This window comes from Balaenoptera musculus, chromosome 9, assembly GCF_009873245.2.
Source record: "Balaenoptera musculus isolate JJ_BM4_2016_0621 chromosome 9, mBalMus1.pri.v3, whole genome shotgun sequence".
NCBI lineage: Eukaryota > Metazoa > Chordata > Mammalia > Artiodactyla > Balaenopteridae > Balaenoptera > Balaenoptera musculus.
The window spans coordinates 42,059,820-42,077,478 of NC_045793.1; the positions used below are offsets into that span (position 1 = coordinate 42,059,820).

The 17,659-nt window shown below is 40.0% G+C and overlaps 1 protein-coding gene across 6 annotated transcripts in view; it reads left to right on the forward strand.

The window, feature by feature from the left end:
- AOAH (acyloxyacyl hydrolase) overlaps positions 1-17,659 on the forward strand; it is a 177,583-nt gene that overhangs the window by 96,442 nt on the left and 63,482 nt on the right. For all 6 annotated transcript variants that reach the window (XM_036864537.1, XM_036864542.1, XM_036864543.1 and 3 more), the window contains one exon: positions 9,790-9,881. In XM_036864537.1, the coding sequence (XP_036720432.1) occupies positions 9,790-9,881 (92 nt within the window). The remainder of the gene's footprint in view (positions 1-9,789; positions 9,882-17,659) is intronic.

Consider the following 17,659-nt stretch of genomic DNA (forward strand, 5'->3'; position numbering starts at 1 on the left):
TTCCCTGTTCACGGGCACAGGCCAGACAGGCTGTTGTCGAGTCCTGATCAATTCAATGCCCTTTTCTTCTTGCTCAAGGTGAGCATCTGGGTCTCTTACCTGCCAGCAAAGTCAGGGGCTCTTGCAGGCTCATTCTTCTGAAAACATCAGTGATCTTAGCCCTCACTGACTTCTGCAAGAATTAAAAAGACATAAACACTGGTTGTTATGAAAAGCTACAAGAGGAAATTATTTTAAGCTCCATACTTCTGAAAGGCATTTATAATTACTCAGCCCACATGCCTGTTCCCCCAGCACATTAGATAGACATCTCCGCATAGAGAGGTAGTGAGTCAGTAAACACCTGTGCAATCCAGTGTGTTGCTAAGACCAGAGAACAATCTCTTGCCCTCTACTTAATTATATCTACCATTTTGCTACACTCTCCCTCAAGTTCCTCAGCCATAAAATAGGTTTCATGGAAGTGACTCTTCATAGGGGGACATTTAGAATCTCAAATCAGTTGGCTTGTGGGAAGAGGACAATCCTAGCATTTAAAAATAATTTTGGATAGTTGGAATTGATTGCTACATATCATTCATTCATTGGTTCCTTCAACTAGTTCCCTCCATGCCACTCCTGGGGGAATGATGAGGACAGCAATTACCCAGCCCAGCCCTTGCCAAGGTCTAGGGGTCAAGACTGGCTTCTGTGTGATTTCCTGGGGATTTCCTACTTAAGGCAATGACTGGAGGATTGGTCAGAGGTAGGAGCTAAACCATCATTCCTAGAGGGAAATTATGAAATACAAGGTCCAAAGATTCCAGAAGCAGAAATTGAGGACAGCATCACCAAGAATTTAAAGCCTAATTGATAAAGAACCCAAAGGTAAATAGATCAAGAAGAACCAGAGTATATATACACAATGGAATATTACTCAGCCATAAAAAAGAATGAAATCATGCTATTTGCAGCAACATAGATGGACCTAGAGATTATCATACTAAGTGGAGTAAGTCAGAGAAAGACAAATATCACATGATATCACTTATATGTGGAATCTAAAAAATGATATAAATGAACTTATTTACAAAACAGAAATAGACTCACAGGCATAGAAAACAAACTTATGGTTACCAAAGGGGATGGGGGGGCATAAATTAGGAGTTTGGGATTAACATATACAAACTACTATATGTAAAATAGATAAACAACAGGACCTACTGTATAGCACAGAGAGCTATATTCAATATCTTGTAATACCCTATAATGGAAAAGAATCTGAAAAAGAATATATATGTGTATATATGTATATGTATGTATGTATGTATGTATAACTGAATCACTTTGCTGCACACCTGAAACTAGCACAGCATTGTAAATTAACTATAATTCAATTTTTTAAAAAAGAAAAACCAAAGAGGTCATGCTCTCACATTGGTAACATATTAGCAAGAAGGGAGGGTAGGTCAGCACTTCTTAAAGGACTAATTATTAATCAAGCAGGGTATAGGCTCAGCTGCTGTGAAAGAAAGAATCTCCAAATTAGTGACTTAAGATGGAAATGTGCTTTCGTCTCATATAATAAGGTGTGACGAGAGTCGGAGGAGGGTACCTTACAGAGGAAGTTCAGGGCAGTCAAGAAGGTCAGCATTTAGCTAATTCTTGACTGATGAGTAGCAATTGATCAATAAAGACAGTGAAGGAAGAGCAAGAGCTTGTGACGAGCCTGGAGGTCTGAGGGGCTGCAGGTGGTTGAGTGGTGGGAGAGACGGGGCCGGGAGAAGAGGCTGGGGCACTTGGTGGTGCCACGTGGTGGATGACGTTGAACAGCGGCAGTAGCCTGTAGAGCGGCCTTTCCCAATCTTGGCCAGTCACTGCAGCTATTTAGGGCACTTCTTAAAAATAAGAATTCTAGGGCCCCACCACAAACCTACCCAAACAGGATCCATATTTTAAAGAACCTCCCCACAAGATTCTGGGATACACCGCTGAAGACTGCAGCACTAACTCAAGTTGGAAGGATAGAAAGAGCAAGGTTTTGTGACAGCTTCTTGGTAGCAGGTGAAACAGAGGAGAGAAAGAAACTGAGATCATTTTTATGAGTGAGATAGTGGGTTGGAGAGCCCAGCTCAGGCCTGGTCATTAGGTGGTCCAGTAACGGATTCCCATGTCCTCACCTCTGTAGCTTGACTGTGGACTTTGGGCTTCTTCTAGAATCTAAGCCTGGATTTTACCTCTCAAAGGAAAACTACCCCCGCCTCAGACAAACAGCAGCCCTACTGCTTCAGGAATGACTAAACCTTAGCAAAATCCAATGATGGTATCTCGAGTAGACTTTTATGATAAGCACCCTTTGTTGCCCGTTTCTGGCCCTTAGAGGAGTTTTTTTTCTGTTTGTGAAAGAATTTTTTTCATTGGCCCCATGAAAGATTGATCTGTGAACATGACATTTTTAAAAAATATTGACTGATTGATTGATTGATTTGGTTGCACCGGGTCTTAGTTGCGGCAGGCAGGCTCACATTTTAAACTCTTGTTTTCTCACTTTTATGAATTTGGATACAGTTCTCCAATCCCTCTGGAAATGATGATGGAAGGAATTGAATTTGTAGAAAAAGTCCAACTACACGATGCATTTTCACTGGATATGGGGCAGTTAGATAAAAGCATCCCTCCACTCATTCATTGAATAAATAAATCATGGGGTTAGAGATGAACTAGTAAATAATAGAAAAAGGAAAAGGAAAAGACTAAGAGGAGCTGACAAGGTAAAAATAAAAAAAACTAAAAAGAGCTATTTTCAGGCAAAATGATGAAAGATTGTTGCCTGCCATTCTGTCCTCTTTATATTTACTGGTCATATTTGCTAGAATTCTTTATTTGACTTTATCTTCTCTGCTCCATAAGTTTTTGGACTGGCATAGGGTCAAAGATGAAATACTATACCTTTTCCCTGAAAATCACTTATTTAGCTCAAGTCGAAGTTTAAATGTGCATTGAATAGACATCATCCCTGGAGCTGAGCAGTTACTGTTACTGATCTGCTTGTATGTACTATGTTGTAGGCTGCTGAACTTAGAGGTAATCTGTTACATAGCAATAGATAACTGGCAAATATTGTGTTTGGGGTTGGGCGGAGTGGGGGAGTTTGTTGGTCTTCCTTGTATATAATATGATGGATTTAGCCTTGTGTTTTTACATATGGCATAGCCAATGCTTAAACTCTTTTTCCCTACCCCTCTTCCACTGGCTCCATCTTACTAACCTTACAGGACTTACACTGGATAACATTTCTTTCAAGATTCCTTCCCCAAATCTCCACATGTGGAATAGGTATCTTTTCTATTACCCTGGACTTCTTATCAATACCACTAATAGCTAACTTTTATTGAGCACTTACAATTCTAAACTTTAGGCACAGATTATCTTTTCTAATCCTCTCAACCACCCAGTGATATAGGTGCTATTATTTGTCCATTCTATAGATAAGAAACTGAGTGAGACACAGAGGAGTTAAAGAAAGTCTTCCAGGTTACTCAGCTGGGAAGTGTTTATTTTCTGTGCCCCTCTAGACTGTGAGCTCCACGAATAAGGCACAGTGGTCAACAGAATGCCAGTCTGGCACTTGCTGTGTTTCTCAATCTCCTTCTCTCTCTCTCTCTCTCTCTCTCTCTGTATGTAATGAATTATAGGGCCACAGGGACCTCAACAGCAGACTCGTCTCACTGCACATGAGTTGCTAAAGTTTACAAATCTAACTCAAAGTTACATTATGTTCTTAAAGTTGTCTACATCAAAGCATTAGCTGAGTGAACAGTGCTGCCTGGTCTACTTAAGCCTGAGATTACAGAGGCAGAAACCCGATGATTTGTTCTCTCCTTGTTCTCCCAGAACTTCATCTGCCAGGCCCCGCTGCAAGATAAGCCCCCAGAGCAGCAGAGTGCACTGTTCTCTGTGGCTACCTTTCCCCAGCATGTGTCAGGCCCTGGGAATGTGAGTGGGGTGTGTGTGTAGGTGTCTGTGTAGGGTCCACATATCATTTCAGTACTTATCCCCAGAACACTCATTCTGCATTCTTTATAAATTATGCATGGCTTCCATAAAAGAGAAACACAGAGGAGGAAAAGTTGCAGACAACTCTAGAGATATCTATAGGCTTCTGAACTTCTTACCCGAAGCAGTGTCTGAGAGACCGTCCCCTCAGCAGGCAATCAGGAAACCTCATTTTCAAAAACTAGCAAACCCAGCTTAGCCAATGTTGTGATTCCAGGACATCTGGCAGCTTAAGGGAAAAGCAAGGACCAGATACAATAGGGCTATCAAAAGCTGAGCTTATGAGGACCCCTGTCTGCTCCAAGCCTCTCCTTTCTTAGTTCCACCAGAACCTGGGTTCAAATCCCAGCACCACTGTTTACCGGCTCTGTGACTTTGGCAAGTTATCCAAATTCCCTCTAAGTGCTCTTCTCAATAGTTTTTCTGGGCCCTGATGCCCAATGTAAGGGATTCTTCCACCAACAGAAAATACAGAAATCCTCCGTGGACCAGAATGAGTGATGGGAGGTGCCATCTTAAAAGGGCCTTTTTCAGTATCTCTGATTGGGTTGAGGCATGGTCATTTAATTTACTGCTGTTTGTATGAGACCTGGGTACTTGTTCTTTTTTTTTTTTTTTTAAATTTATTTATTTTTGGCTGCATTGGGTCTTCGTTGCTGCGCACAGGCTTTCTCTAGTTGCGGCAAGTGGGGTCTACTCTTCATTGCGGTGCACGGCCTTCTCATTGTGGTGGCTTCTCTTGTTGCGGAGCACTGGCTCTAGGCACGGGCTTCAGTAGTTGTGGCACGTGGGCTCAGTAGTTGTGGCTCGTGGGCTCTAGAGCCCAGGCTCATTAGTTGCTGCACACGGGCTTAGTTGCTCTGTGGCATGTGGGATCTTCCCAGACCAGGGCTCGAACCTGTGTCCCCTGCATTGACAGGCGGATTCTTAACCACTGTGCCACCAGGGAAGCCATAGACCTGTGTACTTGTTCTTTTCTAAGAGGTAATATCCAGCTTCTGATACACAGTGGTTGCTCAAAAAGTGATTACACAAAAAATGGTATACACTTGCCAATTATGACATAAAACATTTTTATGTCATTGATAAAATCAGAAGAAAACTTGAAGCAATGCAGTAGTTGATTTAATACTCATTGAGTTTCTGATGCTCTTTACAAGTCTGGAAATTTTTTCTTGGTAAATATAAAGTCTTTCCACATATGCACATTTAAGGTACATTTAAGATGAGTTTCCTGAGAACATAAATGCTTAAGAAGAATAAGCAGGAGTTCATGAGGGAGATCTTAATTTGCATATTTCCTGCCTTAAATGCCTGAAATATCTTGAGTATAATGTTGCTTAAATAAGGCTTTTAGTGTTTAATGTGATATGACTTAAACATTCTCTTTTTGCTAAGGTCTATAAAACCTTTGGCTGTTACTTCTCATTTTTAGCTACCAAATTTCCTAGGGAAGAACAAATATGTTGAGGCTTCCATTTGTCTGCTCAAGTCTTTTCTATTATCTGGCAATAAACTTTATTCTTCTTAAAACCTGGGACAATCCACTTGGAAAGGGAGAGACTAGGTGATCCATCCTAAACATGATGCTTTACATAGTGTGGGCCTTCTGCCTGTCAACCTGCTTCTCTCACTGTCTTTTGGTCCTCCCAACAGTCTTATTGAAGTAGATAGGATATAATGAGAGACGTCAGAGCTGGAACGCTGGTAAAGCTACATTTTCCTTGATTTTGCACAGTTAGTAGTAGTAAAACCTTGCCATAACACCATAAATGATGTCGAAAATATTTAACCAGGAAAACACAAATTTGCGTTATTTCAAGGTCAATCAAATAACCAGGATACACCTATGCAGTTTACCTTCCTGGGCCTTCTAGGGCTCAAACTATGGAATGCAAACCCACCCTGATCCCAGTTATAATTCAGCACCTGGTAGGGATGATTCCACAGATGGTGAGGGCTTCTTGAAGAGCAAAGGGTCCAGGATTCTCCCAGGTAGTTGAGACCATTTCTTCAGGTTGATCCAGAGAGATTGAGCTGGGAGAATGCTGGGGACATGGAGACCCCACTTCTCAAGACAGGGTGGCTGGCCATTTCCTCACTGGTCCTACCCCTTTCTCAACATCTTTTCTTCCCCCACCAGGAAGATAAAATTTTTTTACCCAACCCTGATTGAGAATGGGGGCTGCATGAAGTATGGAACCTATTTCCAGAGTGTCATATCCAAACCATGAAGTTTTACTGTATTTGTAGAGCCAGACATAGAAGTCAGATCTCCTAATTCCTAGAGCAGAGCCCTTTCCCCACTTTGCTGGCACACATCAGAACTACCATCCCCGCCATTATTATTCCAGGCTGCAGAGGGTATCAGACACACCTCCCTATGTCAGCAGAGTTCTTGCCTAACAACTTCTTCTGAAAGAGAGAGCAGACCCACCCAGAATCAGAAGCCCAGTTCCAAACCCAGTTTCCCAAATCTGGGTTTGTCATTGTGCGGATGACTGAGAAAAATGTGAGAGGGTGGTGTGGGGGAGTGTTGTATCGTTCTTTTAAGTTTTAACATGTTTTTACAGGTTGCTAACTTACTTAACACAGCTCATAAATTCTGCCTGCATCTCACAAACCACTTGCTTGCTCACTATCTCGACTTACCACATCTTATGATTTTTATCTATTCTATTTGTTTTTCTTGTCTTCTCCAGCGGAACTGAATATTCTCAAATCCTACAGCAAGCACACATTATAAGCAGAAAGGCCTAGGGAAAAAAAATAAGATAAACAAACAGAGAAAACATTTGATTTATAGTGCCAGGAGGAACAAAAACTAAAAGAGAGTTCCTGCTCAAAACTCCACCATGGTAATGTGGTGGGTGCTTCTTGCTAAGGGGGAACAAAGTGCCAGTCACTGGAATTGCATGGTGCTCTGAGACTTACTGGGAGCCTCCTTTCCATGAGTTTGTTTCTGCTCCTTTGACGGGGATAAATCATAACAAATACAGATGCATCCCAAGAAGCCGTCCTTCCCAACCACCTCCCATCCACTTCCAGCACCTACTGTGCTGGAAATCACACTTGGGATAAGAATAAGGCTGGAGATCTTGGGATTGACATGTGCAAGGTGGAGGTGATTGAGGAAAGCGGAGTGAAGGAAGCTCACAGAGCCATGGAAAAGAGTGCAAGGCACCATGGGATAACCAGTGCATGTGGAATATATTTATTATATGACTTAGTTTGAGAAGTCAGCATAATAGAAGGGTTTATATCTTGGACCCCTGAATCATAAGAACTATAAGCAAATTGTCCAATTCAGGCCATGTCCTCATTTTCTAGGGCTGCCACAGCAAAGAACCACAAACTGGGTGACTTAAAACCAAGGAAATTTATTCTCATAGTTTTGGAAGTTGGAAGGTGGAGATCAAGATGTCAGCAGTATGGTTCCTCCTGAGGGATCTGAGAGAGAATCTGTTCCATGCCTCTCTTCTAGCTTCTCTTCTTCCTCTTCTTATAAGAACCCCTAATCATATTGGACTGGGAACCCTTCCTACTCCAACCTCATCTTCACTTAACTAATTACATCTGCAATGACCCAATTACAAATAAAGTCACATTCTGAGATGTTGATGGTTAGGCCTTTAACCCAACTTTTGGGGGAACACATTCAACTAGTAGCAGTCCAAAAGTAAGAAATACAAATTTCATTTTATTTCTTTTGAGTACTCATTCTCTATATGATAGTAGGAACTATCACACACTCTGAAGTAGGAAGAATGAGTAGATTCCATTATATATTATATACATATAAATAATACAAAGTGTTAAGAGTTGTTATCTCATAATAGTTATCTCTTAAGGAGAGGTGATGGGGGACTTTCATTTCCACATTGTATATTACTGTAATGTTTGAATTTTTATAAGAAGCATGTACTACTTTGTAATCAGAAAAAACAATAAAGATACATTTTTGAATGGTTAAGGAGAGAGAAATGTGGCTTTTCCTTCCCTCACAACCTCCATATTCAGATTCTCTCTAGGAGACAAGGTAAGGATGATCATGGGTGAGAAAGTGAGCAGGGGGCAGGACCATAGGCCATTTGAAAAGTCCTATTCAGTGCTACAATTGCTTTGATGTGATTTGTCTTAGGCATTATCTTTCATTTCTTTTTCATTTTAAAATAAGATTGAAGGTGGACTCAAGGCTTTCATGTTCATCCAAAGGGGGCATGGGTTTTCAAGGTTGAGAAACACAGAGCACATGAAGGAGATGACATTATTTCCTGAAATAAACTGCTTCCTGCAGCCAGGCACTGAGGTTTCCTGTCAGCCAAGGCAAAAAGGGATCATTGGCTTTCCAAGATTTTATCCAAACTGGGACTCCCAGGTAAAATACAGGACACCCACTTAAAATTGAATTTAGATACACAACAAATAATTTTTAAAGTATAAGTATGTTCCAAATATTGCCCAGGACATACTAATACTAAAAATTATTCCCTGGTTAATTTCAATTCAACTTTCTGCATATTCCTTTTTTTAAATTGTGGTAAAATACACATAACATGAAATTGGCCATCTTAACATTTTTAAACATACAGTTCAGTAGTGTTAAGTATATTCATACTGTTATACAACCAACATCCAGAACTTTTCATCTTGCAAAACTGAAACTCTATACCCATTAAATAGCAACTCCCCATTTCCTCTCCCCCCAATCCCTGTCAATTACCATACTACTTAATGTCTCTGTGAATTTGACTACTCTTGATAGCTCATACAAATAGAATCATGCAGTATTTGTCTTTTTGTGACTGGCTTCTTTCACTTAGCATAATTTCCTCAAGGTTCATCCATGTTGTAGCATGTGTCAGAATTTCCATCTTTTTTAAGACTGAATAGTATTCTGCTGAATGTATATACCACATTTTGTTTATAGAAACTCAAATTTAACTGAGCATCTGTATTTTTATTTGCTAAATCTGGCAACCCTATTCTGAACACATCAACCTAGATAAGCTTTTTCTAGGAATTAGACCAGAGTGGAGGAGGAACATTCAGGAGACACAGCTGGCAACATTTTTCTTCTGTGATTTTGCACAAGTCATAGAATGTGGTTCAAAGGAATTCTAATTTTGTCAACACTCTATGTCAGGAGTTCTTGAGCAGGAGTCTATGCAAGAGTTGCAGGAGTTCTGTGAACCCCTTGAAATCATAGGCCATGTTGAGTATATGTGCATCTTCGTGAAGAAAGGAACCACAATTAGATTTTTCAAAGGTGTCTGAGGACCCCCCACCCACCCAAGGAGGTCAGGAGGCACCATCCTAATGACTGAAGGCATAGCTTTGAACTCAGGGAAGGCATATTTGCTGGAGGCTTGGGTATTATTACTGTCCAGACAATCAATTTTCTGATTATCTAGCCTTAGAAATGGAGAAAATCTCAGAAATTAAAGAGTGGAAAGTTTACTTGTCTACTGAAGCACCTCTCTCAAATGAGGGATGAATATGAGCTGCCATGCGTTCTACATTTTTCCCAGGAGCTGAATGGAAGCCAGTTCATGAATGATGCTGATCTTTGTGAATTTTCTGATGATGGTTAACCTTAAGAGGTATATGCTTTAAATGCAAAGGCCCTTAAAGAAAGAGATTAAGAAAGAGAGTGAGAGAGAGGCAGACAGACCACAATGCCTGAGCAATAATCTTACTCCTTATAGAAAACAAGTGATCATTTTGATAATTACTACTTTATTTTTCCTTTAGAAATCCTTCTTCAATTTACCAACAGCTCTTACCAATGAGCTCGACTGGCCCCAACTCTCTGGCGCTACTGGATTTCTGGACTCCACTAGTGGGTATGTATGTTTGCACACCCTCAAACATTTCAATATGTCTATGTAAGGAAACAACAGGAGATGAGATTTGTCCCCAAGATGTTGAAATGAGAATTATTAGAAATTGCTTCTGGAACATGAGTGGCATACAACAAACCCACCACTGACATAGAGTCTACCGTGTGGTAGGGCATTATGCAAATTAGACTTTACCCCTGCTTGCAAGGAGTGGGTATTCCTGCTCAGGGGCTCTAGAGTTGACCTCTGATGAAAAATACTCAAGCACATCACTGAATTTTTCCGACTCAAGAGACAAAGAAGTTTACTTGCTTATTTACTCTCATATATTAACATTTTAAAAGGCAGCAGGCAGTTCTATTTTTAGTTTTTTAAGGAACCTCCATACTGTTCTCCATAGTGGCTGTATCAATTTACATTCCCACCAACAGTGTATGAGGGTTCCCTTTTCTCCACACCCTCTCCAGCATTTATTGTTTGCAGATTTTTTGATGATGGCCATTCTGGTGTGAGATGATATCGCATTGTAATTTTGATTTGCATTTCTCTAATGATTAATGATGTTGAGCATTTTTTCATGTGTTTGTTGGCAATCTGTATATCTTCTTTGGAGAAATGTCTATTTAGGTCTTCTGCCCATTTTTGGATTGGGTTGTTTGTTTTTTTGATATTGAGCTGCATGAGCTGTTAAAAAAAAAAAAAAAAAAGGCAACAGGCAAGTCTCAAGGTCCTAGAATCATCCTGGCTTTAATGCTCTGGAGTTGAAAGTAGAGAAGATGCATGGTGAGTCTGAGTGACACACAAGCCCAGTGTGCTGTGTGTGATTGGGTGTTGTCTCGGGGCCTGGGGACAGCCATTTAGAGTTTGAGCACCCCATTTTTTAATTTAATAGAGGACATCGCATATCATGAATAATTTATTCTCATCTTTACTCACTCATTTTTAAAATACTTATTAAATACTTACTACCTAATAAGGCACAGATGCTGTAGCTATTTCAAAGATAAATAAGGCTCATCCTGTCTCTGCAGTCAACTATAATCAAGGAGGGCAGATGAGAGAAATGTGCAAACAATGTGAATATGAGTTAGATGTGCCAAAAGACAACTGTCAACACAGAGCTACAGGGGTCAATAATGGAAGAAGAATTCATGGAAATGGTCAACAGCAACCTCCTTTTGGGGTGTTTGGCCAGGGACTCAAACCTGAAAGGATTTAGGAGATGGGGGCAATGAAAAAGGTAGAGAAAAAGCTAGAAAAGATAACCAAACTTCAGGAACTGGCGCTCATATTTATGTAGAAATCATAATTTCCCTTATATTCGTGAATATAAGGGAAAGTAAGAGAAATGTGTTTTCAAGTTTAGGTGTAGATTTTCAAGTTTAATCATGTAAAAAAAATTAGGTCGGTCCTTGTCATTAGTGTAACAGTACTTACAGTATGATTAATAGAGATAGTAGGAAGTAACCTTCATTGGTATTCCCTACATACCAAACACTGTACTGAGTGTTATTTAGAGGTTTTCTCATTTCATCTCTTTGTGAGGTGGGTGGTATTATTTTCTGCATTTCAAAGTTGAAGAATCTAAGGGCTAAGTAGATAGGCTAAGAAACTTGACCAAGACCACAGGTGAATAAGAAGTGGTAGGATCCGCCGTCATGGAACCTTGTGAATAATGGAACCAGAGAAAAATTTGGTGAGCCAAGGCACTCCTAGCTCACAACTTCCAACTTTTATGTGCTGTTTTTATTCTACCTGTGGGAACGCAACCCCCTTTAGCCATTGTCCCTTTGTTTGAAAGTGTAGCTCTAGGATGAGGAAATGACCAAGAACCAAAGATGCCCTCCCCACATGAAGAGGTGGCATGCATTGTTTCAGACGTTGATCATGTGCCCATTGTCCCTTCCTAGGGTCTCCATACTCCCAGTGGTCTGGGGCCTCTGACACCCTTCCACAGGCCCTCTTTCCCCAGCTGCAGTTGCTGTGGTCTTTGTCACCAGGAACACGTCCAGAGATAGCCTGCTTAAGGCAGCATTCGGGACAACAGTCTTGTTTATCTCCCCACTGTCAACATCAAAATTGAGAAAGTATTATTTACATACCCTCCACGCAATCCAGCTATCTATGTATAAAAGTACTTGGAAATTTCTCTAAATCCAGGCTTTTATGACAAACAAAAAGAATTAGTTATGAATGAGAAATGGACACAGTTTACCATACTTTTAATGGAAGCTTAAATTTACATATGAACCCCACCTTTTGACCTAAAGCTTCATGAAGTTGCCGTTGAAGAAATACTAGTCTGATGTTTAAAATTAATTGTTAAATAGTTTAAACCTTCACTGGAGACACTCAATGAATGAAAGGGGAATCCATTCCCATGCACAGTTAAAATGATGAAAACTTGTTTCCTCATCTTTTTCCACTTACAGCTCATACCCACCAATAGTTGCCCCACATGTCCTAAATCTAATTTTCCTAAAATCTCTACCCAAACTTAGCACCTGCTCCCAAGCAGACTCTGTTCAGTTGTTTTCAGTTTTTGTTGGGCAGTGGCAGCGGGAGCCAGTGTCCCTCTTTCTTTTCTGCCTCTATTCTGTCCTCAGACCAGGGGGTTCCTCCTTTATCAATGTGAAATCCTGCTAGCTTGCCAGTCCTATTGCAGTTTCCACCCATCATCCTATCAGAGCCCAGAAGGCAGACAGATCTTCCTTAGGAGAAAGGCAGCAGGGGGGAAAACGGAGAGGAAAAGTTGTAAGTCGTCAGACACAAATGGTTTATAATTCTTATGAGGGCTATGCAGAGAGATTCTGACCACACGGCATGAAGGAAGGAACCGTCTAGGTGCAGCTTATGTGAAAATCATCTCTATCGTGAGCTAGTCTATGCTGACATAGCACCTTCTTGTATTAGGCTCTGTACTGCTATTTACAAAACAGTCTGCTATGCAACTTGCTCAGTGTTGACTCTAAGCATTATCCTTACCAGCTGTATTTCTAAGGAGATGCATGCCTCAGCTGGTTGGCCACCTGCCCTGCAGGGTTTTTTTCTCTATGCTTTTGTGGGCCCAAGTTATCTAGTTATCTCTCTCTTAGTGGTCTTTTGCCACCTGTTTCTGTGTACTGTGCCTGTGTTCTCTGCCATTTAGCGGGAATGGAGAAGACTATATTTAACTCCTTTGGATAGAAAAGGAAATTCTCTGTCTGGAATCAGAGTTGCAATGGATCCCCCATTAAGCAAGAACACAGCAGCATTACAGTCCCTGTGTGTCACCATCCAGTATGTCCCCTGTAGCAGTAGCTCCTATTAAACTGTCTCATACACTCTCATGTAAATTATATCTGCAGATAACCTGTGCTAGGCCAGTCTCCTTAAAAGAACAAAGAGTTATCAAGTGTGTAACAATTACTAAAGAGAGATTGGCATAGGATGGGGGTCCTCTTCTGGTGGAATCAGGAGAATAAATAGAACATTGACCTAGAGGAAGTGTTTGCAAGAGATGTGGCAGCTGCCATAGGCATTTTGAGCAAATGTCCCTTTGAGTCCAAATGCTTATCAACATGGGATAGAATTTATGGATTTCTCTATTCAACTGGATCTCTAGAAAGTGCCTCCTATTATCTGTGATCAGCCTCATGCTTTGGGTATTAACAGTGTTCTTTGGATATGTACCTTTGAAAGCAAAAGTTTGGAAGAGAAGATGGTTGCTTTCCTTTCCTTTTTCCATTATGCCCTCCACCCCCTCAAAATTTAGTATCTCCTATATGAGATGAATATAACTCTAATTGAAATTACATGCATGTATTAAAAGACAAACATAACCGCTTAGTTTTACAAATCTTTACATCCTTCAGTTGAGTCAACATTAATGAAATCTGTTCTCTTGGCTCTCAGGCTTCAGAAAATTCAAAAAGTTATATCCCTTAAAACCATGTGCTTTCTGAAAGAAATTGAGTAGTTCAAAGGCAAAAACAAAAAATAAAAAGCCCTCTGTGAGGTTGGCAGCTTGGGGGCTGGGACCCTGACAATAGGGAGAACTCTAACAGTAAGTGAGAAGAAAAAAGTATTCTTTAAAGATTAAAAATAGTTATTTGTGTTCAGATCACTTTCAAAAGCAATTAATTTAACAGGAAAATCCTATTTAGGTTAAAGAAGCCAAGGCCCAGTAACCCATGTAGAAAGAATGTAGAAGGATAAAAAACAATACCAAAACTTCAGGAAGGAAGAACTTCTTGTTTAAAAGCAATACATAAATAGATAAGGGAGATTAAGAGGTACAGACCTCTAGCTGCAAAATAAATGAGTCTCAGGAATGAAGTGTACAGTGTGGGAAATATAGGCAATAACTATGTAACATCTTTGTATGGCGATAGATGGTAACTAGACTTATCATGGTGATCATTTTGAAATGCATAAAAATATCGAATCACTATGTTGTGTATCAGGAACTAACAGAGTGTTATAGGTCAATTATACTTCAAAAACAAACAAACAAACTCATAGAAAAAGATCAGATTTGTGGTTACCAGAGGGTAGGGGGAGGGGGAATTGGATGAAGACAATCAAAAGGTACAAAGGTACAAACTTACAGTTATAAGATAAATGAGTACTAGGGATGTAATGTATGAAATGATAAACATAATTAACACTACTACACATTATATATGACAGTTGTTAAGAGAATAAACCCTAAGAATTCTCATCACAAGGAAAATAATTTTTTTATGCTGTATCTATAAGAGATGATGGCTGTTCATTGAACTTGTTATGATAATCATTTCATGATGGATGTAAGTCAAATCAATATGCGGTACACCTTAAGCTTATATGGTGATGTGTGTCAGTTATATCTCAATGAAACTGGAAGAGCAAAATGCAACATCTAAAATTCCAGAGCACTGTGAGTCCGTGTGGTAGAGTAGGAAGAAGTCTGTGTTTACAGGTGAAAGGGTTCTGGTTCTGTGTGGCTGTTAGGTGGAACATTTAGCATCCCTGGACTTCATTTATATGATGAAGTGGAGTTGCACCTGCCGATCTCTGAAGTTCTCCCGATATTCGAGTTTGGTTGTTGTAGGGCAACATGATGTTCAAGTCCACATCCTACTTTATGCTGCTGCTTGATTTAGAAGCATTAGGGAAAACTGCTGGAGAGAGATGCTCCTGCTTCTCTCCACCAAATATGCTTTCTCCAACCCTTAACTAGCCGTGCCTTGAGAAAAGATATGACTAAGTTTATGGGTCAGAGCCTGAAATGTTCTAGGAACCATGTTTCTCTAGGGCCAGGGATACTGTGCAATAGAATTCAAGCTCATACATAGTAAGCCCTGCATTAGGTGTTTGACCAGCTTATTAGCTAAAGTGGTTCTCCATTATAATCCTTTATGCATACTATTTCTTCCAAGCGACCCCCAGAGAGGGAAACAGGTGACTCCAAATCCTTAACAGAAATAACCACCTGAACCCAGTGCCTCTAACCTGAGAATTTATGATTATCCAAATCCCCTTCTGAAAGTGAGGCCAGGAGTCGGTCCAGTCAGTGGAGTTCTGCCTGCCGGGGCTAAATGATAGAGAAGTTCTTCAAAGCTGGGAGGAAGAGCAGGGCAACAGACACAACTTAAAAAAAATAAAGTAAGCCTGCAGTTAGCCTTAAAAAGTCAGGAAAGCCAAAAGAACCAAAAACAATGACCAAAGTTACCATATCAAGCTAGAGAGTTAAGAGTGAGACCAGTGGGACCAACATAAGTGGGTGCAAACTACATGGAATTTTCTGGAGTAACTGTTGTTCCCTCTGCTTCTGACTTAAATTTGCTATTTGGGGCCAGAAACAGAGCAAACGCTTAGAAAGAAATAGACAAAGCCATTGTTATAAGTGGCACAGTAATGCTATTCAAGGACATTTAAACACACATCTTTGATGAGAGGTGTCCTAGAATCTGAGTGTTAGAGGTTATCTATTCTCTCCAACCCAATAGACATTATATGAGAGAACAGTTTTGAAAAGCAGTGTATAACTCCAAACCAAGTCACTTGGGGCATTAAAAACATAAAATTGGAGAGAAGGGATTTGCAGCTAACATTTGCTAACCTAATTTCCTGTTTAAAAAAAAAAAAAGACATGTAAGTACGAAGCACTAATAGGCTTAATAACCTTATTAAAACCATTATTCAAAAATTACATGTGGGGCTTCCCTGGTGGCGCAGTGGTTGAGAGTCTGCCTGCCAATGCAGGGGACACGGGTTCGAACCCTGGTCTGGGGGGATCCCACATGCTGCGGAGCAACTGGGCCCATGAGCCACAATTACTGAGCCTGCGCGTCTGGAGCCTGTGCTCCGCAACAAGAGAGGCCGCGACAGTGAGAGGCCCGCGCACCGCGATGAAGAGTGGTCCCTGCTTGCCGCAACTAGAGAAAACCCTCTCACAGAAACGAAGACCGAACACAGCCATAAAATAAATAAAAATAAATACATTAAAAAAAAAGAAATATATTTCATAAAAAAAAATTACATGTGATATAATTGCAAACGATGAGACATCTTATAATTATACTTTGCAAAACAAATAATTAGCCAAAGAGTTGGTCATTTTGAGGTTGGGTGAGGCTGATTGGAGTGAGAGATAGTCTACATCAGTGATTCTCCAAGTGTGGTCCATGGACCCCTGGGGGTGCGTCTCTAAGACTTTTTCAGGGGGTCCACAGGATAAAACTATTTCACAACAATGCTAAAACAGTAGTTACCTTTTGCACTGTGTAGCCATTTGAACTGATGGTGAAAAAGCAATGGTGGGTAAAAAACTACTGACATCTGAGCATGAATCAAAGCAGTAGCACCAAACTATATTAGTAGTCACTGTGGTCTTCACCTCCACACCTCCTGGATTAAAAAAGAGGGGATATCTTCCCTTGAAAATGTCACCTATAAGGTAGAAAAAAAATTATTAATTTTATTAAAGTAAGTACATAATTTTTAATAATTTCATCTGATGAAACGGGAAGTATGCATAGGGCACTTCTGCTGCATAACAAAATATGATGGTTATCCTAAGGAAAAGCACTTGTGTGAGAGAGTTGAGAACTGAATTAGTCAGTTTTTCATGGAACACCTTTCTTACTGAAGAAGACTGGAAAACAAATTATAGTTATTTAGACTTGGATATATGGCAGGTATTATATCTAAAATGAATGCAATGAGCTTGTCACTTCAAGGAAAACAACTGACAGTATTGATTACCAATCATAAAATTTGAGCTTTCAGAGAAAATTTAGAATTTTTGAAAAGTTGTATCTTCTACTATAAACTTGACAGCTTCCTAATACTCCAAGTCCTTTCCAATGAGATACGTGGTGCTTGCAACAAGTATGATTTTTCAATATTGTATTATAAGATGCATCAACATTTGGAATATCTGCATAACTCAGTAAACCAATATTTTCTAAATGACCAGTTTGTGATATATGAAATCATGCCTGGGTGAAAGATCCATTCAAAGTACAAGCTAGATCAATGCACTTGAATGCAACATCATGCAAAAAGTCCATTTCAGATTCCATATTGCAACTAATCAGCCTTTAAGAAACAACTGCTTGCTGAGTTTTGGTGTAGAATCAAAGAAGGCTATCGGTTGTTATCTAAAAAGGATATTAAAATGTTATTCACTTTCCGCCTAAATGTATACTTAAGACAAGATTTTCGTCATATAATTCCATTAAAAGAACATATCACAACAGACAATGCAGAAGCAGATGTGAGAACCTAGCTGTCGTCTATTGGCATTAAGTCAG